This window comes from Clarias gariepinus, chromosome 27, assembly GCF_024256425.1.
Source record: "Clarias gariepinus isolate MV-2021 ecotype Netherlands chromosome 27, CGAR_prim_01v2, whole genome shotgun sequence".
Taxonomy (NCBI): domain Eukaryota; kingdom Metazoa; phylum Chordata; class Actinopteri; order Siluriformes; family Clariidae; genus Clarias; species Clarias gariepinus.
The window spans coordinates 23,125,804-23,151,322 of NC_071126.1; the positions used below are offsets into that span (position 1 = coordinate 23,125,804).

The window sequence follows — 25,519 nt, forward strand, 5'->3', positions numbered from 1 at the left end:
TAAGGCCTAAAGCACAGTGTTCCAAATCTTCCCCAAAATTTTTGGATTCTGGAGGACACTCAAGTTTTTTTTATTCTAACATTAGTGAACCATGGATCTTGTGTCGTGCACAGGAGAACTGTCATAATGGTAAAGATTAGGACCCCTTAGTTTCAGTAAAGGGAAACCTTCATGTCCACCATGTTTACAAGTGGAATACAGCTTTTAATAGGATTTGTTAGTACAGTGGAACCTTGGATTACGAGCATAATCCGTTCCGGAAGCATACTCGTATTCCAAAATACTCGTAAATCAAATAAAATTTTTCCATAAAAAAATAATGAAAACTTTATTCATTCCACAGCCCCAAAAAATAAATGCATAAAAATTTACACAAAATATAATTTAAAAATAAAACAAATTAAACTGTTTACCTTAAAAAATTCTTACCTTAAAAAAAAAAAAAAAGAAAGAAAAAATTAATGACAGATGGTTCTGTTTGTGTGCGCAGGCGCTTGGTGTGTGTGTGAGCTAAAGTAAGGAGCCCCTCCCCCTCTCCCCCTTCTCATCTTACACACCCTTCCACCACTCTTTTCACATATGCACACACAACACTGTTTTATTGGAAAAATAAACAAAAAATCTCTTTAATAACACTCAATTGAGCGACACGCTAACAGAATCACTGCAATCAAAATAAAACTAAGTAACTTTACCTTTGAAAAGAATCGCGACAGAGCAGAGTTTCTGTGTAGAACAGAGAGAAAGAATGTGCGTGTGTCTGTGAAGGCAAAAGTAGGAGGGGTCTGTGTGTGGGGCATGATGTCCAATGACGTGCGCACACACAGACACAAAGAGCAGCCTTGACTAGAGAGCGAAAACGGATCTTTAACCTCTCATTAAACTTGCTTTTGTTATAAATGTGCGCTGTACACACACATACAGACACAAAATAAAATATGTTTTACACACATACGTGGTCACAGGGTTAAAGTATACAGTACACGCATGCACGAATGTTGATTATACCAGTAAGAGACAAGCACTAAGACCCAGCAGGGGAGACGATTACCCACAATTTTGCAGAGAGAGAAAAAACGCTGGCTCAGTTGTGATCACGTGATGGTCGGCGTCAAAAGAAGAAGCGCATGCGCGTTACATGACACTCGGTACTCGTAAACCAAGACTTGTTCATTTTCCAAGTCAATATTTATTAAAAATCTTTGCTCGTCTTGTGGAACACTCGCAAAACCGCGTTACTCACAAGCTGAGGTTTTACTGTATTGTTTTACCTTAAAAGTAAGATGACTGAAGAATCACAAGACCAAAAGGCAGACAATAATACAAGAGATGGTTTATTTCAAGCATAAACACAACCTGGGCATTCTATAGGACAAGGACAAGGACAGATTTAATTTTAAAGTATGCATGTATGACAACACAACCTAGAGCAATTAGATAATGACCAAAGCTAATAAAGGAGAAAATTATGAACAAGGATGAAACATTGTGAGAGAACAGGACACACATGCATTATGATTAAGGAACACACGGACCAGACACACATGCATTATGATAAAAAAAAAAAAAAAAAAAAACACACTAACTTTTAATTTTAACAATTAATCTTAAAACAAAAAGAGTCAATCAACAAAATCATTGACAAATAAAAAAAATAAATAAACAGCAACATAAAAGATTTTTAAAATATTAAAAAAAATTTTTTACTTGTTGATACCTAATATACAGTACACACTGGCATATTGTTTCCCATGTTTAAAGTACATTACTGAAAATGTAGTGTGGTCTGTCATTTAACAGCAACGCCGATTCAATCTTACACAAAGAACTGTATATGATAAAGGTCTGTATATTCACATTAGAAGAAAGATGAGATGATGCGGAACCAGTAGAATCCATGCTGGAGAACCTGGTTGTAAAGGCATTTGTATGTATGTTGTTGCTGACGCTTCTTGTGATTAAAATTCTGCTTACCTTATGAACACTAATATGTCTTTTCTACACTGCAATATACTTACGATTACCTTTTTTTGTAAACATTTTCCTGTGTTTTTTCTTCTAAATGACTGTGCTGGTGATGCAGAGGACCATTCTGTTGATTAAAACGCACCCCATACTGTAAGCACTGCTATGTCTTTGTTACACTGTGAGTACGCAAGTGTTTTTGGAGATGATTTGACTGAGTAAAACTCCTTTTACACTCTGCACAATGATATGGCCTTTCCCCACTGTGAATGCGCTGATGTATTTTTAGACTACGTTTCACTGTAAAACTCTTTCCACACTCTGAGCACTGATGCGGCTTCTCTCCACTATGAATGCGCTGATGGATTTTAAGCTGAGCTTTGTCTTTAAACATTTTCCCACACTGAGAGCACTGATACGGCCTCTCTTCACTATGAACGCGCTGATGGATTTTAAGCTGAGCTTTGTCTTTAAACATTTTCCCACACCGTGAGCACTGATACGGCCTCTCTTCACTGTGAATAAGCAAGTGATTACTAAGCTGACTTTGCTCTTTAAAACTCTGTCCACACTGTGCACAGTGAAATGGATTCTCTCCAGTCTGAGTGCACTGATGTAAATTTAGACTACATTTTTCTAGAAACATCATCCCACACTGTGAGCACTGATACGGCTTGTTTCCTGTGTGAATACGCATGTGTGAACTGAGATGAACTTGTTGATTAAAACTCTTCCCGCACTGTGAGCACTTATACGGCTTTTCTCCTGTGTGAATGAGTTGATGTCGCTGAAGAAAAAAGCGTTTTAAAAAACTTTTGCCACACTCTAAACAGGGATGTAGCTTTTCTCCTGTGTGAGTTTGCTGGTGTAGCTGGAGACTACACTTCCGAAGAAAACTCTTCCCACATTGTGAGCACTGATACGGCTTGTTTCCTGTGTGAATACCCATGTGTGAACTGAGATTACCTTGTTGGTTAAAACTCTTCCCACACTGTGAGCACTGAAACGGCTTTTCTCCTGTGTGAATGATTTGATGTCGCTGAAGAAAAGAGCGTTTTAAAAATATTTTTCCACACTCTAAACAGGGATGCAGCTTTTCTCCTGTGTGAATGCGCTGGTGTAGGTGGAGATTACAGCGTTGGGTAAAACTCTTCCCACACTGTGAGCAGGGATAAACTTCTTTCTGCACTTGCTTTTTACAGGTGTTACTGTTGAGAGTAACAGAGGCGGTTTCCTGAATACTGGAGCTCATGGTAGTGATATGGTTCTTGTCTTTTACCTCTCCCGACTGTAGCAGTCTCTCATGTTCCTCACAGTGGCATCTTCTGGTGTGTTTGTGGAGGTACATTTGAGACGTACAGGAAAAAGAACACCAGGAGCAGGAGAAGAGTGGTACCTGGTCATCTTTCATTTCTGCAGTAGGAAAGTTAATAGTATTAGAAATTCATAAGGAAAGAGTTACATTTAGCCCTACTCATTGATCACTCAGGTTTGTTGATGTTGAGGTGATTGGTTGCTTTACATCTCAGTTCCCCCTCATGTCTGTGTTTCCTTCTGGCTCTCCCTTTTAGTTAAGCTGTTATAGTTAGACCCCTGCTGGAGTCTCTGCTTGAACTCTACACTAAATATACATTCACATTATACATTATGTGACTGCGACCAGACCTAACTGTTATCTCTCCTCTTCTGCTTCCCCCTCTCCTGTTCTTTCTCCTCCTCTTTCTTCCCTCTCTCCCTCTTTCTCTGTCGAGCTACACATTCCTGAGCTGCCAGTGACCCAGACTCCCTCTGTCCTCCAGACCTGTTTGACCCATCCTGGTGCCCTGCTCCTGGTTGGAGATCTCGTCACATGGATGCCCCGTGTGTTTTGGGATGCGCCTGGTGTCTGAGGACGGTTTCACTCTGCCATAGGTTCTGGCCTCGACTGGTGTTGACAACTGTTTCTCTGAGGACTTGACTTGGCTGCAGTTGCTCGATAGTTCAGGATTGTAATTTTTTTACAAGTCTACCTGAGTCTCCAATAACTACGTGGACTCCAAATTAACATCAATTACATTAACTTTTATAGCTGAGTTGAGTGAGATATCAACTTTTAAACAGAGCACTGCATTCGCTGAGTGATGGGAATGTACAAAGCTAGCAAAAACACCTCAAGATTGGGTTAACCCACACGTTTTTTTTTTTTTTTAAAGCAATGGTATTTGCAGCATTTCACTCATGTTACACATCACAGTATATATTGACTAGATGCTGTGGTAGACATTAGTGTACTGTAGTGATCTGGCCTCTGGCCTACACAGACCTCCATTCATCATCCATGGGATGTGATAGACAACGTCTGATCCATGGAGACTTCATCCTGTAACTATCAGCACTTTAAAAATCCTGGTGCTAGATACCACCGAACACCGTCAGAGGTCTTGAGTAGTAATGCCTCAATGGGTCAGAGCTGTTTTGGGAACTTACACAATGTTGGGCTATTGTTTTTAATGGTATGGCTGATTAGTGTATAGCACAGAAAATGTGTGTATGAGTGTCAGTGTCAGTGTTACTTAACCCGAGTCTGTTGTTGTACAGAGGTAGCTTTCATCTTCAGACTCTTCCACTTTTACTTGCTTTATTTCAAATCCTCCGTTCTGTTTATTTGCATTTTCCACAGAGTTTGACGTTCCACCACCTGAAATTCCACAATATACATACTTTAATTTCTGCATTAGGAAATACAACATCATTAGAAATTCATTAAGAAAAGAGTTACATATACCAAGAGAAATTTTATTATTACAATTTTATAATTTTATCATATTACAAGAGAAATAATACTAAATAGTTATGATTAAATCATAATTGCCAAAGTTCATGTAAGGGGTATAATATTTTCTCAGTGTCATGGTTGGAGGACAGACAGAATGCAAATGAAGACTGTTGTTTATTGCTGTGGAGTTTAAACATAATTTCATAAGAAATAAAAAACATGTACAAACATGAAGTGGGGCTAATGATAGCCAGCACAAGATGAAGAACTCAACACAAACGAGGACTATATATAGAAAGAAGACTATTTAACTAAACAAGGTGCAGGTGATTACAACAACAAAATGGCTTGGGTGCAGTGCATATTGGGTAATGCAGTTCTGAGGTAAATGTCAACATTAAAGGTTTGAAACGCAAGTCACAGAACAGGTTAAAAAAGTCAGAGGATGTATTTTAGTTTCTTGAGGGCAGTATAAGATATACCCAGGTAACTTCAGCTGGTAATAAATAAATGAACGTATGTTATTCAGTCCAGTTCAGATCATTAAAGCATGGAGAAATCTCTGAGACTAAAGTGTGCATTTAAATGGTAAGTGACTTCTTAAAAGGAATAAAAAATTAATGTCCTCTTACTTAACTTTAGAAATTGTCATTACCTTCGGCAACACTGCAACCCCTGCCACTTACAAAAGTAATAAGTTCTAAATAGTGTCAATAAAAGATGGTGGTACTTCATGTTTGACATTTATGTATATTAGGTATATGGTTCGGTTTTATGGGTTTTTTTTATGGTTCGGTTCAAAATTATTGGACCGTTACTGATCAAAGATGGCAATAAACATGGCTGTCTACTTATATGATTAACAGATATTACTGGAAAGTGGTGCCATAGTCACACATCAGAGATCTTTTTTTCTTTTTTTTTTTTTTTCTCATTGACCAACCAAGTTGGCCTCAAAAAAAAATATTTTTGAAAAGCTACCAAAAACACCTCAAGATTGGGTTAATTAAGCAATGGTATTTGCAGTATTTCACTCATCATCACAGTATATATTGATTAGACGCTGTTGTAGACATTAGTGTAACTGTGGAATGCCATGCTTCTTGTAAGCACACACTGAGGCAGCTTAGCATTCAGTTTACTGGTTATGTGTCAATGAACAAACATGAACGGAATATTAAGAAGGTATACTTAGTGTCCTTGCAATTAAATATCTAAGTGTGGATGGCGTTTGAGTTCCACACATGATACAGAAGACCGTTCCTAATTTTGTTCCAATTAGGACATTAACACCACCACTAGGTAAAGTAAACAACACTATCGATTATATAAGCAAAATGATGACAGAACCAAGGGCACCCAAGTGATTGTGGGGACAAAAGGCCAGCCCGGCCTGCAGAAAATCTAACGTAGTACAAATTGCTGAAAATGTTAACTGGCTATAATAGTATCAGGACACTCAGTGCATCACATCTTGCTGTGTATAGAGCTTAGGAGGCAAAAAGTTTGGAGTTGTTGATCTGTCCTGTGGCCTACCCAGATCTCCATTCAACTGAGCATCCATGGGATGTGCTAGACAACGTCTGATCCATGGAGACTCCATCCTGTAACTTTCAGCACTTTAAATATCCTGGTGCTAGATACCACCAAAAACAGTCAGAGGTCTTGAGTAGTAATGCCTCAATGGGTCAGAGCTGTTTTGGAAACTTACACAATGTTGGGCTATTGTTTTTAATGGTATGGCTGATTGGTGTATAGCACAGAAAATGTGTGTATGAGTGTTACAGTGTCAGTGTTACTTAACCCGAGTCTGTTGATGTACAGAGGTAGCTTTCATCTTCAGACTCTTCCACTTTTACTTGCTTTATTTCAAATCCTCCGTTCTGTTTATTTGCATTTTCCACAGAGTTTGACGTTCCACCACCTGAAATTCCACAATATACATTTAAATACTTTCAGCTCAAGTACAAACAACATAAATTTATATGGAAACAAATGTTGAAGAACTAGTCCAGTCATTATTATAAAAACTGCTAATATTACAGCAAGTTATTGAGGCCAGTCTGGTCCCTTGGCTTGCTCATCAACAACCATTGCTGTAACAACAACCGTTGTTAAAAGTGACTATCGCCCTGTAGCTCTCACCTCAGTAGTGATGAAGTGCTTTGAACGCCTGGTCAGAGACTTCATCATTTCTTCACTACCAGACACACTCGACCCACTACAGTTTGCATACCGCCCCAACCGTTCTACTGATGATGCCATCTCTCACCTCCTCCACACATCACTCACTCACCTGGACGCTAGGAAAGGGAATTATGTGAAAATGCTCTTCATCGACTACAGCTCTGCATTTAATACCATAATTCCCTCCACACTCACCACCAAGCTGGAGCACCTGGGACTCAGCTCATCTATGTGCCAGTGGATCTCCAACTTCCTAACTGACAGACCACAGGCAGTAAGGATGGGCGGACATGTCTCAGCCTCACTCACTCTCAGCACTGGAGCCCCCCAGGGTTGTGTTCTGAGCCCCCTGCTGTACTCTTTGTACACCAACGACTGCGTGTCCACTACCAACTCCACCGCCATCATCAAGTTTGCTGACGACACTGTCGTGGTGGGCCTGATCACCAACAATGATGAGTCGGCCTACCTAGAGGAGATTGTAAATCTGGAGAACTGGTGCCAGAGGAACAATCTCCTCCTGAACGTCAGCAAGACAAAGGAGCTGATAGTGGACTTTAGTACAAAGCAGGTGAGGAACTACCAGACCCCCATCATCAACAGGAGCCCAGTGGAGAGAGTGGACAGCTTCCGATACCTCAGTGTTCACATCACGCAGGACTTGTCATGGTCCTGTCACATCAACACCGTGGTAAAAAAGGCCCGGCAGCGTCTCTACCACCTCAGACGCTTGAGAGACTTTAGACTGCCCTCTAAGGTGCTCAGGAATTTCTACTCCTGCACCATAGAGAGCATCCTGACGGGAAACATCACGACCTGGTTTGGAAACAGCATCATGCAGGACAGACGAGCTCTACAGAGGGTGTTGCGATCAGCTGAGCGCATCATCCGCACCGAGCTCCCTGACCTGCACTTGATCTACAGCAAGCGGTGCTGGACCAAGGCCAGGAAGATTGTGAAGGACCTCAGCCATCCCAACAATGGACTGTTTTCTCTGTTGCGGTCTGGGAAGCGATTCCGCTCCCTGAAGGCCAACACAGAGAGACTGAGGAGGAGCTTCTTCCCGCAGGCGATAAGGTCTCTCAATCACACCACACAGGAGTTAATGTCTTTTAAACATTGACACTGACTGGACAATCATGGACACATTCATGCAATACATATTTACATATCTGAAGCCATTGCACATGTCACTTTATACAATACATGTTTACCTGCCATTGCACATGACACTTTGCCACTCTGACACTTTAAGACATTTCAATGCCACTTTAAAATACTTAAAAAAATTTATATATATATTTCCCCCCCCATATTCCTATATTCTATTATTTTTACATGCCCTTATTTGTACAGTTGTTAATTTTACTAGTTACATTTATTTTCCTTTGTATTTTATGTTATTTCTTTTATTAATATTTATTCCTTATATATAGTTTTTTTATTTTCTTTTTAAGGTCACTGGCGGTCGTATAAGCATTTCACTGCATATCGTACTGTGTATGTGACAAATAAAATTTGAATTTGAAGTGCTTTAACTGAATTGAATAAAATCATGCTGCCTTACAGAACGTCTCTTCTTCTTTAAATTCTTCCTTTTTTACTTGATTCTGTTGGTCCACAGGTGTGATGTGTCCCACAGAGTCTGACAGAGCTTCACCTGAAATTTTATTCAGTTTTTTTTAATCATGTCATTTACCATAACTATGATACAAATATATTTTTAAATAAGTCAGTGATGCAGTTGATTCATGAATTAGGTTTAGACTACAAATGATTACTGAACGACAGATTGGACTGTAATGTGTTCTGCTGACTTACAGAGGTAGTCTTCATCTTCACTTTCTTCCTTCTTTACATTCTTCTGAAGGTCCACAGGGGTGATGTGTTCCACAGAGGCTCCACCTGAAGCCTGACAAGTTTCTGTCTGCACGTCCCCACAAAGCTAACGACAAAACAATAATAATACTTACGTACAAAAGAAAATCATCATGTCACATCCATCTGTCACTCACTGAGGAAATGATAATAACTTTACTAATCTGATTAAGAGAAGAAGGTGAATCTCTTCATATTAAAGATTACAGTTTAATTCCACACATATGATTAATGGTTACCTGTGAGCCAGCAGGACCAGGAGTGCATGGAGGTGTTTTAGAAGAACACAGTCCAACCTCTGCTGATTCCATTATAAGGTCTTCTGAGGTCTAAAGGGTCGTGTTTCTGGAAAAGGAGGATCTGATCAAACACAAGAACCCATTGTAAACAAACACACACACACACACACTTCATAGAGAATTTATACACACACTTCAGTTAGTTTAACTTAGCTCAGGGTTTAAAGTACACTGTAGTGAACTCTCTCAAATATATTACCACAATATCAGGTTTATGTTTTTAAATCAAACACATCTGTTAATAAACCCAGTCAGGAATATTTAAAGTAAATAATTACCTCAGTGAGAAAGCTCCGCTGAGAGGGAAAAACACCACGTGACTTTTCTTCTCTGTTGTGCGTTAAATCAGGGCTTAATGTTCACACTGCCCCCTGCCGGAGGATTGGGTCACTGCCTCAGTATACAGCTAGTAAATCATCACAGTGTCATGTAATATGGAAATAAGATATTTAGATGAGTTTAACATCATTCACTCATTAAAACTTGTCTGCGTCATTCGTTTATTAGCATTTAATAGCAAACAACATTAAAATAATAGAAAAATCACCCCGTTATTTAAATAATGTATTTTTCATATTTAATTTTAATATGATGACTCAAAATATAATATAATATAATATAATATAATATAATATAATATAATATAATATAATATAATATAATATAAAAGGATGGTTTGGTCTGTAGTCAGAACTCACCATTTTAATGATATCTTTACATTTCATACTGTATATTGAAGGACACAAAACCAGTCCGTCTGTCTGTCTGTCTGTATGTCTGTCCAAATGGTTTTGTAAAGGCATCATGCAAAATTGGCTCAACAGTATTTAATAAAACTTTGCCAGTCTTTCAATATTTGCCTAAATATTAATTTTCTTCATAACTGAAATAAAAGGGATGTTGTGAGCAGTTTTACTCATTAAATATGTATGGACAGATCACTCTATGTTTATTCTTCCTGCAGGAGGTTTAAAATCAGTTTGTCTCATATGTTAAAAATTAAAGGAGGGACGTTGAATCCAACTATGAGATAAAACATGAGTCGTTAGAGCAAATTTATCCACAGCAGTGTAAAATAAGTGTGAAATACCTGAATCGAGAGCTCAATGTTATGCATTTAAATAAATATGTTGAGTAAAAGTGGTGTTATGACTAGTCATCCGCCGGATTTAATATAAAGTACAAAATTGCGTAACTCATCTGTACAAAATATTTTTTGTTTGTTTTAATGAGTCAGGTTCTCCCATACAGAAAGACATGTAGACATATACATTGGCTTCAACCTGAAGTAATAATATCTCTGAAATTATAATTTCAGGTTGAAACCTATACACCCTTTTTTAGCTTTAACCTTTTAACTATTTATAAACATTCTAACCATCATCAATGGGTACTAACACTAGTATCATAGAATAGAATAGAATAGAATAGAATAGAATAGAATAGAATAGAGTGGTACATCAGCATACGAATAATCTATAAACTGGAGGAGAATTCTTAGGGTGAATTTTCATATTGGGAAACACAGTATTCCTTAGGACATAATGTAAATGCTGATAATCCATTACAACCACCCAAAAATATTATCAATATTACCAATTTCCAACAGGATAATCATATTTTTGCATATAAAAACCACCAAGACATTTAGAAAAGACATGTAAATAAAATAAAATATGAAATGAAAAAAATTAAACCTCACTTAACCTTAATTTATTATTACTCTTTGCAATGGCTGCTTTGAAAATAAAACTTTGTCTGCATTTAGGTTGTCTCGTTTCATTTGCTAATACGTGGAAAATACTTCATATGCCGAGGCACTACTGAATAATATAATATAATATAATATAATATAATATAATATAATATAATATAATATAATATAATATAATATAATATAATATAATATAATATAATATAATATGATTAATATAATATAAAAGGGCACAACCTTTAAGATTTCATTGACTGCCTTTAGCTTTGATATAATAGTAGTGAATTCATGTTTTAAAAAAGATTGCTCATGCTTCCAGAACCAATCTTTTACACTCTGAGTCATAGATCATAACTGCCTTCAGAGGCTTGTACAGTGCACACTATGCATGTTGGGTGCATCGCTTCGTGTGCTCCCCTTCTTTACCCGATCTGTGGAGGCGGGTCATTGATTATGTCTTTTACAGTTTATGTGTTTTACCCAATTTAAGTAGTTTCCACAATCTCTTTAGTTGTTTTCTTTGCTTGATGAAAGACAATAATTTGATCCCTTTGAAACAGAGGAACATCTTTGCCATGCCCACAGGATCTCAGCATGTTTGGCAGACACCTCATCCTGGATGGCAGCTCATCAGCTTAAGCTCAATCTGAATTAAACGGAACTGGTGTTCATTATTGGTGATTTATCCCCCAGTCAAGACCTTGTGATCTCCCTAGACAATAATACGATCACTCCTTTAGATACTGCCTGCAACTCTGGACAATCAACTGTCATTTCCTCCACACTTTGCTAACCTTTCTCGCTTTTTTCGACTTCTTCTTTACAAAATCAGAAGAATTTACCCATTTCTTTCTTCACAGGCTACTCAGGTGCTTCCTGGCAGGTCTGCCTTTATCCACAACTTGTCCCCTGCAGCTGATCCAGAATGCAGCTACACGTCTTCTCTTCAACCTTCCCAAGTTCTGCCACAACACCCTACTTCTCTGATCCCTGCACTATCTTCCTGTAGCTGCCTACAATAAATTCAAAACCACGATGCTCGCCTACAAAGCTTAAAATCGCCCAGCACCCATGCACTTACCACTTAGCTCTAATCACACCACGCACTGCACCACATTCCCTCTGAAGGCAAGGTCACTGGCGGTCGTATAAGCATTTCACTACATTTAGTACTGTGTATGTGACAAATAAAATTTGAATTTGAATTTGATTTGAATTTGAACTTCCTTTAGATGTCCATATACAGTGGTGTAAAAAAATGATTTTTTTTTTGCATGTTTGTCAGACTTTAAGGTTTCAGATCATCAAACAAATTTAAATATTAGTCAAACATAACACAATTGAAGACATCATGCAGTTTTTAAATGAAGATTTTATTATTAAGAGAAAAACTAGTGATGGGACGTACTTTGCTGATGCTTCGGAGCATGTGTCGAGAAATGTACTGTAAGAACTATTTATTAAAATGGTTTTGAGGCTTGCATTGTTTACGGTGACTGATTGCTGCGATTGGCGGTTCAGGAAGTGGTTCGAATCTTGCCACCATGTATTGACAGACATAAAGCCCAAGCTCTGTTTTTTTTAGGTGCTCTGAATGCACCAGTTGCAAAAGCACTGTTCTTCTCTTCTTTCCTCTTTTCAGTAACACTGTTTCAGTTTGAAAGGAGTTAATCCCATTCTGCCAGACTCACATTAACTAAGCACCTATAATGTCTTATTAATATTTAATCTTCTTAGTAATATTGCCTTGTTGGAAAACATCACTGTCCCTCCCCCTCATATGAAATTATGAAATATTACAGTAATATACGGTAAAGCAGTCATTTCTGCAAAAGGATTCCCGACCAAGTATTAAGTGCATAACTGAACATAATTATTTGAAGGTTGATTTTTTTTTGTATTAAAAACACTTTTCTTTTATTGGTCGGATGAAATAAATTTTTTTAGGTAGGAATTTTGGGTTTTCATAAGCTGTATGCCAAAATCATCAATATTAAAATAATTAAAAGGCTTGACCTACTTCAGTTGTGTGTAATGAATCTAAAATATATGATAGTCTAATGTTTATCAGTACATTACAAAAAATAATGAACTTTATCACAATATGCTAATTTTTTGTGAAGGACCTGTATATAAAGATATATTTCAACATTAAGAATTCAAAATTAAGCAGAATATGAAAAATATGCAAAAGTATAAAATAAATATAAAAAATATAAACACTGTAAAAAAAACAGATGTAGTGTGCAAATTACGCAAGTGCAAAAAAATTGAATATCGTGCACAAGTTCATTTTTTTCAGTAATGCAACTTAAATTGTGAAACTAACACGAGATAGACTCATTAAATGCAAAGCAAGATAGTTCAACCCGTGATTTGTCATAACTGAGATGATCATGGCATCTAGCTCATGAAAACCCCAAATCGACAATCTCCAAAAATTAGAATATTACATGCAATCAATAAAAAGGATTGTACATAGAACATATCAGACTTCTGAAAAGTATAAATGTGCATACTGTATGTAGTCCAAACCATTACTGGAGTAAATATGTACTCCATGTGCATATGTACTCCAAACCATTACTTGGTTTGGGCCCTCTTCTGCAGCAATTACTGCCTCAATGAGGCATGGCATAGAAACTATTATCCTGTGGCACTGCTGAGGTGTTATGGAACACCAGATTGCTTCAATAGGGGCCTTCAGCTCTTTTGCATTGTTCAGTCTAATGTCTTTCATCTTTCTCTTGGCATTGCCCCATAGATTCAAATTCAAATTTTATTTGTCACATACACAGTCATACACAGTACGAAATGTAGTGAAATGCTTACACGACCGCCAGTGACCTTAAAGAGAATTAAAGCTTATAATAAGTAATAAATATGAATAAAAGAAATACAAAATTTAAATAAAAAATAAAAATAAAATTGAACTAGGAAAAATAGAACTAAAAATAGAAATATGCTGCACGAAAATAGAAATATACTGTACAAATAGAAATATACTATAAAAGAACATTTAGAAAATTGTGAAATTTTAATATTTTTGGGAGAAAGATGGTGTGCAAATATGCATAGAAAAAAAAGTGTCTTTGTGCAATGGTTATTAAAGTGTCTTTGTGCAATGGTCCAGAATGTAAACGTAAACATGTAGCGCTTCCCAGACCGCAACAGAGTGAACAGTCCATTGTTGGGGTGGCTGAGGTCCTTCACGACCTTCCTGGCCTTGGTCCAGCACCGCTTGGTGTAGATTGAGTGAAGGTCAGGGAGCTCAGTGCGGATGATGCGCTCAGCTGATCGCACCACCCTCTGTAGAGCTCGTCTGTCCTGCATGGTGCTGTTCCCGAACCAGGTCGTGATGTTTACCGTCAGGATGCTCTCTATGGTGCAGGAGTAGAAATTTCTGAGCACCTTGGAGGGCAGTCTAAAGTCTCTCAAGCGTCTGAGGTGGTACAGACGCTGCCGGGCCTTTTTTACCACGGTGTTGATGTGACAGAACCATGCCAGGTCCTGCGTGATGTGAACACCGAGGTATCTGAAGCTGTCCACTCTCTCCACTGGGCTCCTGTTGATGATGGGGGTCTGGTAGTTCCTCACCTGCTTTGTACTGAAGTCCACTATCAGCTCCTTTGTCTTGCTGATGTTCAGGAGGAGATTGTTTCTCTGGCACCAGTTCTCCAGATTTCCTACCTCCTCCAGGTAGGCCGTCTCATCGTTGTTCGTGATCAGGCCCACCACGACAGTGTCGTCAGCAAACTTGATGATGGTGGTGAAGTTGGTAGTGGCCACGCAGTCATAGGTGTGCAGAGAGTACAGCAGAGGGGCTCAGAACACAACCCTGGGGGGCTCCAGTGCTGAGAGTGAGGGAGGCTGAGACATGTCCGCCCATCCTTACTGCCTGTGGTCTGCCAGTCAGAAAATTGGAGATCCACTGACACATTGATGAGCTCCCAGGTGCTCCAGCTTGGTGGTAAGTGTGGAGGGAATTATGGTATTAAATGCAGAGCTGTAGCAGGTGCTCCAGCTTGGTGGTAAGTGTGGAGGGAATTATGGTATTAAATGCAGAGCTGTAGTCGATAAATAGCATTTTCACATAATTCCCCCTCCGAGTGTCCAGGTGAGTGAGAGATATATGGAGGAGATGTGAGATTGCATCGTCCGTGGAACGGTTTGGACGGTATGCAAACTGTAGTGGGTCCAGTGTGTCTGGTAGTGAAGAAATGATGAAGTCTCTGACCAGGCGTTCAAAGCACTCCATCACTACTGAGGTGAGGGCTACAGGGCGAAAATCATTGAGGGAAGCAGGATAAGGTTTCTTTGGGACAGGAACAATGATAGACTCTTTGAAGCATGTGGGGATCACCGACTGAGATAAAGAGATGTCTGGTCCTGCTGCTTTCCTGGTGTTCACTCTCTTGAAGGCTCTCCTCATGTCGTGCTCGGTGATGATGAACGCGTTTCCGGTGCTGGCAGTGTCTTCCTGTCTGCAGCCGTTAGCGCCGCTAGCATTAGCATCGCTAGCGTCTTTAGCTGCAGCCTCGAAGCGAGCATAGAAAGTGTTCAGCTTGTCTGCCAGAGTCGCGTCCGCGTTCGTCATACCGGATGTTGTTGCTTTATAATTCGTAATTGTCCTTAGTCCCTGCCACAGGCTTCTAGAGTCACTCTGTTGGAGTTGTGACTCTAGTTTCCTCCCGTAGCGCTGCTTCGCCTCTTTCACCGCCTTCCAGACGCTGCATGATGCAGCCTTGTATGGTTCCATGTCCCCAGACGCGAATCCCGTGTTGTAGGCAGCGGTGCGAGATCTCAGAGCGTCGCGGATGGTTTTATCCACCCACAGCTTTTGGTTGGGAAACGTTCTAATAGTCTTTTTTTTCCACTGTATCATCCGCCTGTAACGCGGCCACCGATTGTTCCATCCAGCGCGCGACCTCCCTCTGAACCGGAACTTCCTGTTTCAGCCTTTGATTCTCTATGGGGTTCAGGCCAGGCAAGTTTTCTGGCCGATATAGCCCAGTAATCCCACAGTCATTGAACCAGGTTTCGGTGCTTTTGGCAGTGTGGGCAGGTGCCAAGTCCTGCTGGAAAATGAAGTCAGCATCCCCATAAAGCTTGTCTGTGGAAGGAAGCATGAAGTGCTCCAAAATCTCCTGGTAGACAGCTGCGTTGACCCTGGACTTAATGAAGCACAGTGGACCAACACCCGCATATGACATGGCTCCCCAAATCAACACAGACTGAAAACTTCACACTAGACTTCAAGCATCTTGCTGTGTGCCTCTCCATTCTTCCTCCAGACTCTGGGTCCTTTGTTTCCAAATGAGATGCAAATGTTGCTCTCATCAGAAAAGAGGACTTTGGACCACTGAGCAACAGACCAGTTTTTTTTTTTATCAAGGGGACACGACAAGGGGAATACGACATTTGAAGCCCATGTCCAGGATCTGTCTGTGTGTGGTGGCTCTTGATGCACTGACTCAAGCCTCAATCCACTTCTTGTAAAAGTTCCAAAAACATTTGAAAAGCCTTTTCCTGACAATTCTATCCAGGCTGCGGTGTCGTCTGCAAACTTCGGGATGATGTTGTCCTTGTGAGAAGCGACACAGTCGTGGGTGAACAGGGTGTAGAGGATAGGGCTTAGGACACATCCCTGTGGGGTGCCTGTGTTTGCAGTCCTAACAGACTGGGGCCTGCCAGTCAGAAAGTCTCGAAGCCAGTCACAGAGTGAAGGGTGCAGGCTAAGTGTAGACAGCGTGTGGGTAAGTCTATTTGGGATGAATGTGTTAAAAGCAGAACTGTAGTCTACAAGAAGCAACCTGATGTAAGAGTCATTATTTTCCAGGTGAAAGAGGGAATGATAGATGGCAGCAACTATCGCATCTGAGGTTAACCTGTTGGGCCGGTTGGCATATTGTAGGGGATCCAGAGTAATTTGACACCGTGCCCCATCACACTCTCTATCTTTCTCTCTCCCTCTCCCTCACCTTTATGCGTGCAGGCACTGTGTGTGAAGGGGCACGGTGTCAAATTACCTGTGCGCACACACACATAACAACAGGCTGATACAGAGAGCAAACGTTCGGCTTCACACACACACACACACACACACACACATAGTGCCTCCGTGCATAAACAGAAACACTTATCTGTCTGGATTTATTTTGTACTTTTTTTAAGGTAAATTGCAGATTAATTTGTTTTATTTTTACTTTATATATTGTATTAATTATTTTTATGTATTTATTTTTTAGGCTGTAGAATGAATAATTTGAGTTTCCATTATTTCTTATGGGAAAATTTGGCTTATGAGTGTTTTGGAATACGAGACCGCTTCTGGAACTAATTATGCTCGTAATCCAAGGTTCCACTGTAGTCGAAACACGCTCACATGTTTAAATGAAAGCATGCTGGCTTTGCTTTGAATGTATTGTCTACAGTGAAGGGTAAATTTAATGCGTAAATTTAATGCGTACTTTATTGTGAAACTGGCAACCCAGCCTGCGAAGTAGCCTGCACCGGGAACATGAAGCATGGCAACTGGCAATCCCATTTACATACGCTTTTATCCACGACTTTTTTTTATTATGACACATCTAAGCAGTTGAGGGTCTTGCTCAAGGGCCCAACAGTGGCAACTTGGTGGTTGTGGGGTTTGAACCTGGGATCTTCCAAACCGTAGTCCAATGCCTTAACCACTGAGCTACCCCTGGCCCTGATAATATCCCGGATGTGAAGACCTGGATTTTTTTTAGCGACCTGAAGGGTGAAAAATAATGAAGATTGTATTTTTAAAACTTGAAAATATTTTTATTTTGAACCTAGAGGACTGCTCATAACTGGAAACTGACTTTCACAAAACTCAGGTAACTGGCCTGAAGACAAGTAAATGATGTGAAATCCTGCTGACTATGCCAAGTATTGTAGTGGATTTCCTGAAAACACTATAAAGACAAGTAATTTATACACTTGGTAAAAGCAAAGTAACAAAGGTTTTATTATAAAGTCTGCAGAAGCACCAGTCTCATACAGCAAACAACTGAAGAAAGGTGATTTCTTTCCCCATGTTATTAGTAGCACAAATCAGAGGTGGAAAGTAATGAATTACATTTACTCATGTTAATGTAATTGAGTAGATTTTTTTGTGTACTTCTACTTTTTAAAGTAGGTTTTGGAAATTTGTAATTTTACTTTTACTTAAGTATGTTTTGTTCAAAGTATTGTACTTCACTACATTTTAAATCATTCACTACTGAATAAAAAAATAAATGAAAATGAAAAATAATACAAATAATACAATGGGGAAGAAAAAAAATTGCACCCCGGAAACCACTGCACCGATTGATTGATGGAGAACAAACGCACTAAATTCATAAGAACGATGGAGACGGACAAAACAGATGTCAGTGATGCAGAACCAGCTGAGAGTGAAATGGCAACAAATTCTTATGAAGCGAGCCCCTGGTCATATTTAAGCGACCACTTTGATTTCAAGCACAACAAAGGAAACAGATTTATTATGCAAAGGTGTCCATCACCCCCCCCCCCACTATAAAAAAATAGTAATAACTCAGAAACTTTTACTCTGAGTACATTTTAATGAACTACTTTTTACTTTTACTTAAGTAGATTTTTATAAGTACTTCAGTAAAACTTCTAAAAAAAACTTCTAAAGTTATCTTACTTTAGAAGTAACATGACACCAACAAGTACTATTAAAAGCTAAATGACCCTTGCAAACATGTGGTTGAAATTGTGGTGTAAGTATTGTGGATAGATTAGCATTAAGTGATACTATAACTTTTCCTTCAGTAAAGTTTACTGAAGTAACAGTACTTTTACTTGAGTACAAAATTGTATTACTCTTTCCACCTTTGGCACAAATGCACATACTATCAACCTCCTTTTCACACATGGTCCTTACTGTGTGTCAATTGTGCTTAATGAGGAAACAGAGCTTTTGGTAAACAAGAATTTTGTTATTATTAAATTTACATTGCTTCCAGATTACATTTCCTGTACATTTCCAATGAAAATGTATACACTCACCTAAAGGATTATTAGAAACACCTGTGTTTAATTTCTCATTAATGCAATTATCTAATCAACCAATCACATGGCAGTTGCTTCAATGCATTTAGGGGTGTGGTCCTGGTCAAGACAATCTCCTGAACCCCAAAACTGAATGTCAGAATGGGAAAGAAAAGTGATTTGAGCAATTTTGAGCGTGGCATGGTTGTTGGTGTCAGATGGGCCGGATTTTCACGCACAACCATTTCTAGGGTTTAAAAAGAATGGTGTGAAAATGGAAAAACATCCAGTATGCAGCAGTCCTGTGGGCGAAAAAAATGCCTTGTTGATGCTAGAGGTCAGAGGAGAATGGGCCGACTGATTCAAGCTGATAGAAGAACAACTTTGACTGAAATAACCACTCATTACAACCGAGGTATGCAGCAAAGCATTTGTGAAGCCACAACACGCACAACCTTAAGGCGGATGGGCTACAACAGCAGAAGACCCCACCGGGTACCACTCATCTCCACTACAAATAGGAAAAAAAGGCTACAATTTGCACGAGCTCACCAAAATTGGACAGTTGAAGACTGGAAAAATGTTGCCTGGTCTGATGAGTCTCGATTTCTGTTGAGACATTTAAATGGTAGAGTCAGAATTTGGCGTAAACAGAATGAGAACATGGATCCATCATGCCTTGTTACCACTGTGCAGGCTTAGTGGTAGTTGCCAATTGGGCATCGTTTAAATGCCATGGGCTACCTGAGCATTGTTTCTGACCATGTCCATCCCTTTATGACCACCATGTACCCATCCTCTTATGGCTACTTCCAGTGAGATAATGCACCATGTCAAAAAGCTTAAATCATTTCAAATTCGTTTCTTGAACATGACAATGAGTTCACTGTACTAAAATGGCCCCACAGTCACCAGATCTCAACCCAATAGAGCATCTTTGGGATGTGGTGGAACGGGAGCTTCGTGCCCTGGATGTGCATCCCACAAATCTCCATCAACTGCAAGATGCTATCCTATCAATATGGGCCAACATTTCTAAAGAATGCTTTCAGCACCTTGTTAAATCAATGCCACGTAGAATTAAGGCAGTTCTGAAGGGGGAAAGGGGTCAAACACCGTATTAGTATGGTGTTCCTAATAATCATTTAGGTGAGTGTAATATATATATATATATATATATATATATATATATATATATATATATATATATATACACACATACACATACACCAATATGAGAATAACTCATTTCTTGATAAAGTTACTAAAACCAAATATTTACAGGAGAAACTCTGGAATATTCAGAGCATGCAGTAAATACATTAATGTAAATATCTCACCCATATCTTACTTGATAACGGTCAGTATTTTCTTCTTAGTACCCCATTTACATTAAAAGAAAGCTCAGATGATGCAGCGCAAGCTGATGACTCCATACTGGAGGCATTTGCACTGGGTTGGTGCTAATGTATCGGCATTAAAACTATTTTACTTTATCAGCACAGATGCATTTTTTCTACACTGTGAATGCGCTGATGTAATTTTAGACTACTTTTTACTGCAAACATCTTCCCACACTCTAAGCACTGATGCGGCTTTTCTCCACTATGAGTGCGCTGATGTACTTTTAGATGACTTTTGTTTATAAACATATTCCCGCACTGTGAGCACTGATAAGGCTTCTCTCCTGTGTGAATGCGCTGATGTACAACGAGACTACTTTTTACTGCAAATGTCTTCCCACACTGTGAGCACTGATACGGCTTCTCTCCGGTGTGAATGCGCTGATGTACGATTAAACTACGTTTTACTGCGAAACTCTTTCCACACTCTGAACAGGGATATGGCTTCGCACCTGTGTGAATGCGCAAGTGTGTACTGAGATTACTCCGCTGAGCAAAACTTTTCCCACACTGTGTGCACTGATATGGCTTGTTTCCCGTGTGAGTACGCAAGTGTGTAATGAGATTACTGTATTGAGCAAAACTTTTCCCACAGTGTGAACAGTAATACGGCTTCTCTCCACTATGAACGCGCTGATGGATTCTAAGCTGACCTTTGTCTTTAAACATTTTCCCACACTGTGAGCACTGATGCGGCCTCTCTTCACTGTGAATAAGCAAGTGATTACCAAGCTGATTTTGCTCTTTAAAACTCTGCCCACACTTTGCACAGTGAAATGGAGTGCACTGATGTAATTTTAGGCTACATTTTTCTGGGAACATCATCCCACAGTGTGAGCACTGATACGGCTTGTTTTCTGTGTGAATACGCATGTGTGAACTGAGATGAACTTGTTGATTAAAACTCTTCCCGCACTGTGAGCACTTATATGGCTTTTCTCCTGTGTGAATGAGTTGATGTCGCTGAAGAAAACAGCGTTTTAAAAAACTTTTGCCACACTCTAAACAGGGATGTAGCTTTTCTCCTGTGTGAGTGCGCTGGTGTAGCTGGAGACTACCCTTTCGAAGAAAACTCTTCCCACACTGTAAGCAGGGATAGACTTCCTTCTGCACTTGTTTATTAGAAGCAGATTCCTGAATACTGGAGCTCATGGTGGTGATATGGTTCTTGTCTGCTAACTCTCCTGACTGTAGCAGTCTCTCATGTTCCTCATAGTGGCATCTTCTGATATGTTTGTGGAGGTACATTTGAGATGTACAGGAAAGTGAACACCAGGAGCAGGAGAAGAGTGGTACCTGGTCATCTTTTATTTCTGCAGTAGGAAAGTGAACAGTATTAGAAATTAATCATGAATCCAGGCTACCAGGCTAACTATGTCATATGATGCTTTGTCGATTTATCTAAACACTAATCCACAGAATGACAACAGAATCCACCTTAACCATCCCTAGCACACTCATACAAACCAACTTAGCATTCTGAAACAATGTGTAGTTTTTTTTTTTTTTTGTAACTTACAATTAAAAAAATTAAAGCTACACTACAGTCTGTACTTAAAAACTAAAGTTGGTAAAAATGACAACTTGGTATGAGAAATTATTGGAGTTGGCACAGAGCATGGTTGTCTCTCCACATATGTCATTTGTCATCTGACATGAATAATATCAATTACAATTTGTCATAACAATAAAACAACCACTAGGTGAAGTAAAAAACACTGATTAATAATTATACAGTGGTGTGAAAAACTATTTGCCCCCTTCCTGATTTCTTATTCTTTTGCATGTTTGTCACACTTAAATGTTTCTGCTCATCAAAAACCGTTAACTATTAGTCAAAGATAACATAATTGAACACAAAATGCAGTTTTTAAATGAAGGTTTACATTATTAAGGGGAAAAAAAAAACTCCAAATCTACATGGCCCTGTGTGAAAAGTGATTGCCCCCCTTGTTAAAAAATAACTTAACTGTGGTTTATCACACCTGAGTTCAATTTCTGTAGTCACCCCCAGGCCTGATTACTGCCACACCTGTTTCAATCAAGAAATCACTTAAATAGGAGCTACCTGACACAGAGAAGTAGACCAAAAGCACCTCAAAAGCTAGACATCATGCCAAGATCCAAAGAAATTCAGGAACAAATGAGAACAAAAGTAATTGAGATCTATCAGTCTGGTAAAGGTTATAAAGCCATTTCTAAAGCTTTGGGACTCCAGCGAACCACAGTGAGAGCCATTATCCACAAATGGCAAAAACATGGAACAGTGGTGAACCTTCCCAGGAGTGGCCGGCTGACCAAAATTACCCCAAGAGCGCAGAGACAACTCATCTGAGAGGCCACAAAAGACCCCAGGACAACATCTAAAGAACTGCAGGCCTCACTTGCCTTAATTAAGGTCAGTGTTCACGACTCCACCATAAGAAAGAGACTGGGCAAAAACGGCCTGCATGGCAGATTTCCAAGGCGCAAACCACTTTTAAGCAAAAAGAACATTAAGGCTCGTCTCAATTTTGCTAAAAAACATCTCAATGATTGCCAAGACTTTTGGGAAAATACCTTGTGGACCGACGAGACAAAAGTTGAACTTTTTGGAAGGTGCGTGTCCCGTTACATCTGGCGTAAAAGTAACACAGCATTTCAGAAAAAGAACATCATACCAACAGTAAAATATGGTGGTGGTAGTGTGATGGTCTGGGGTTGTTTTACTGCTTCAGGACCCGGAAGGCTTGCTGTGATAGATGGAACCATGAATTCTACTGTCTACCAAAGAATCCTGAAGGAGAATGTCCGGCCATCTGTTCGTCAACTCAAGCTGAAGCGATCTTGGGTGCTGCAGCAGGACAATGACCCAAAACACACCAGCAAATCCACCTCTGAATGGCTGAAGAAAAACAAAATGAAGACTTTGGAGTGGCCTAGTCAAAGTCCTGACCTGAATCCTATTGAGATGTTGTGGCATGACCTTAAAAAGGCGGTTCATGCTAGAAAACCCTCAAATAAAGCTGAATTACAACAATTCTGCAAAGATGAGTGGGCCAAAATTCCTCCAGAGTGCTGTAAAAGACTCGTTGCAAGTTATCGCAAACGCTTGATTGCAGTTATTGCTGCTAAGGGTGGCCCAACCAGTTATTAGGTTCAGGGGGCAATTACTTTTTCACACAGGGCCATGTAGGTTTGGATTTTTTTTTCCTAAATAATAAAAAACATAATTTAAAAACTGCATTTTGTGTTTACTTGTGTTATCTTTGACTAATAGTTAAATGTGTTTGATGATCAGAAACATTTTGTGTGACAAACATGCCAAAGAATAAGTAATCAGGAAGGGGGCAAATAGTTTTTCACACCACTGTATAAGCAAAGTGGCAACATGACCACAGCCACCCAAGTGTCAACCATGCCTGTGGTTGACCAGCCAAAGGCCAGCCTGTCCTGGAGCTGTATTTCATATCCATATCCTCTCAATCTAACTGAGTATCCATGGGATGTGATAGGCAAACAAGTCTGATCTATGGAGGCCCCACCTTACACTTAAAGCACTTTACAAAATTCTGGTGCTAGATACCACAGAACACCATTAGAGGTGTAGCCATACGTTAAGGGGTCAGAGAAGTTTTGGTGGCACATGTGGAACCTACAGGTGTGGCCAAAGGTTTTGAGAATGACACAAATATTAGTTTTCACAAAGTTTGCTGCTAAACTGCTTTTAGATCTTTGTTTCAGGTGTTTCTGTAATGTACTGAAATATAATTACAAGCACTTCATACGTTTTAAAGGCTTTTATCGACAATTACATGACATTTATGCAGAGTCAGTATTTGCAGTGTTGGCTCTTCTTTTTCAGGACCTCTGCAATTCGACTGGGCATGCTCTCAATCAACTTCTGGGCCAAACCCTGACTGATAGCACCCCATTCTTTCATAATCACTTTTTGGAGTTTGTCAGAATTAGTGGGTTTTTGTTTGTCCACCCGCCTCTTGAGGATTGACCACAAGTTCTCAATGGAATTAAGATCTGGGGAGTTTCCAGGCCATGGACCCAAAATTTCAACGTTTTGGTCCCCGAGCCACTTACTGGCTGTGTTTTTGGGCAAAATTGTGAGTGAGCCCACTTCTTTGGATGAGAAGCAACCCCACACATGAATGGTCTCAGGATTCTTTACTGTTGGCATGACACAGGACTGATGGTAGGGCTCACCTTTTCTTCTCTGGACAGGCCTTTTTCCAGATGCCCCAAACAATTGGAAAGAGGCTTTATCTGAGAATATGACTTTGCCCCAGTCCTCAGCAGTCCATTCACCATCGTCTCTTTAGGAGACAATTCTGGCGCTTGCTGGACTTTCTTGGACGCCCTGAAGCCTTCTTAACAAGAATTGAACCTCTTTCCTTAAAGTTCTTGATGATACTATAAATTGTTGATTTTAGGTGCAATCTTAGTAGCCACAATATCCTTGTCTGTGAAGCCCTTTTTATGCAACACAATTATGGCTGCACGCGTTTCTTTGCAGGTCACCATGGTTAACAATGGAAGAACAATGATTTCAAGCATCACCCTCCTTTTAACATGTCAAGTCTGTCATTCTAACCCAATCAGCCCAACATAATGATCTCCAGCCTTGTGCTCGTCAACATTCTCACCTGAGTTTACAAGACGATTACTCAAATGATCTCAGCAGGTCCTTTAATGACAGCAATGAAATGCAGTGGAAAGGTTTTTTGGGATTAAGTTAATTTTCATGGCAAAGAAGGTCTATGCAATTCATCTGATCACTCTTCATAACATTCTGGAGTATATGCAAATTTCTATTATAAAAACTTTTTCAATTTTCAATATTTATGTAATTCTCAAAACATTTGGCCACGAATGTACACAATATTGGTAGTTTTTTTTATGATATGGCTGATTGGTGTATAGCACAGTGTTTATGAATGTTATCATTTCAGTGTTACTTACCCCAGTCTGTTGGTGTACAGAGGTAGTCTTCATCTTCAGAATCTTCCACTTTTACCTGCATTATTTCAAATTCTCCGTTCTGTTCATTTACATTTTCAACATAGTTTAATGTTCCATCACCTGAAATTTCACAATATACATTTAAATGCTTTTAGCTTAAGTACTATGACAAATATAAATTTATGAGAAAACAAATATAATAAGTTATTGATGCCAGTCTGGTCCCTAATAAATCATGCTGCCTTACAGAACGTCTCTTCTTCTTTAAGTTCTTCCTTTTTTACTTGATTCTGTTGGTCCACAGGTGTGATGTGTCCCACAGAGTCTGACAGAGCTTCAC

The 25,519-nt window shown here is 39.4% G+C and overlaps 2 protein-coding genes across 7 annotated transcripts in view; both read right to left on the minus strand.

The window, feature by feature from the left end:
• The window catches only part of LOC128514789 (zinc finger protein 501-like), a 66,120-nt gene that overhangs the window by 39,745 nt on the left and 856 nt on the right, over positions 1–25,519 (minus strand). Inside the window, exons 4-6 of one of the 2 annotated variants that reach the window (XM_053488653.1) lie at positions 25,427–25,519; positions 25,180–25,299; positions 20,020–21,539 (exon numbers count right to left, since the gene is read on the minus strand). In XM_053488653.1, the coding sequence (XP_053344628.1) occupies positions 20,320–21,539; positions 25,180–25,299; positions 25,427–25,519 (1,433 nt within the window). In that variant the 3' untranslated portion in view covers positions 20,020–20,319. Of the gene's footprint in view, positions 1–20,019; positions 21,540–25,179; positions 25,300–25,426 lie in introns of those variants that run through there. The other variant, XM_053488656.1, reaches the window with a different exon arrangement.
• LOC128514787 (zinc finger protein OZF-like) lies at positions 1,319–25,473 on the minus strand. Of its 5 annotated transcripts, none has more exons than XM_053488647.1 (7): positions 9,363–9,454; positions 9,025–9,130; positions 8,729–8,852; positions 8,475–8,567; positions 6,525–6,644; positions 4,523–4,642; positions 1,319–3,378 (listed from the first exon to the last, which is right to left on the minus strand). In XM_053488647.1, the coding sequence occupies exons 2-7, from the start codon at positions 9,094–9,096 to the stop codon at positions 2,129–2,131; spliced, it is 1,779 nt and encodes a 592-aa protein (XP_053344622.1). In that variant the 5' UTR covers positions 9,097–9,130; positions 9,363–9,454; the 3' UTR covers positions 1,319–2,128. The 5 variants fall into 5 exon arrangements, with proteins under 5 accessions (XP_053344622.1, XP_053344623.1, XP_053344625.1 ...); XM_053488648.1 differs by having other exon boundaries at positions 9,025–9,145; positions 9,363–9,411; XM_053488650.1 differs by lacking the exons at positions 8,475–8,567; positions 8,729–8,852; positions 9,025–9,130; positions 9,363–9,454 and adding an exon at positions 25,427–25,473 and having other exon boundaries at positions 6,257–6,644.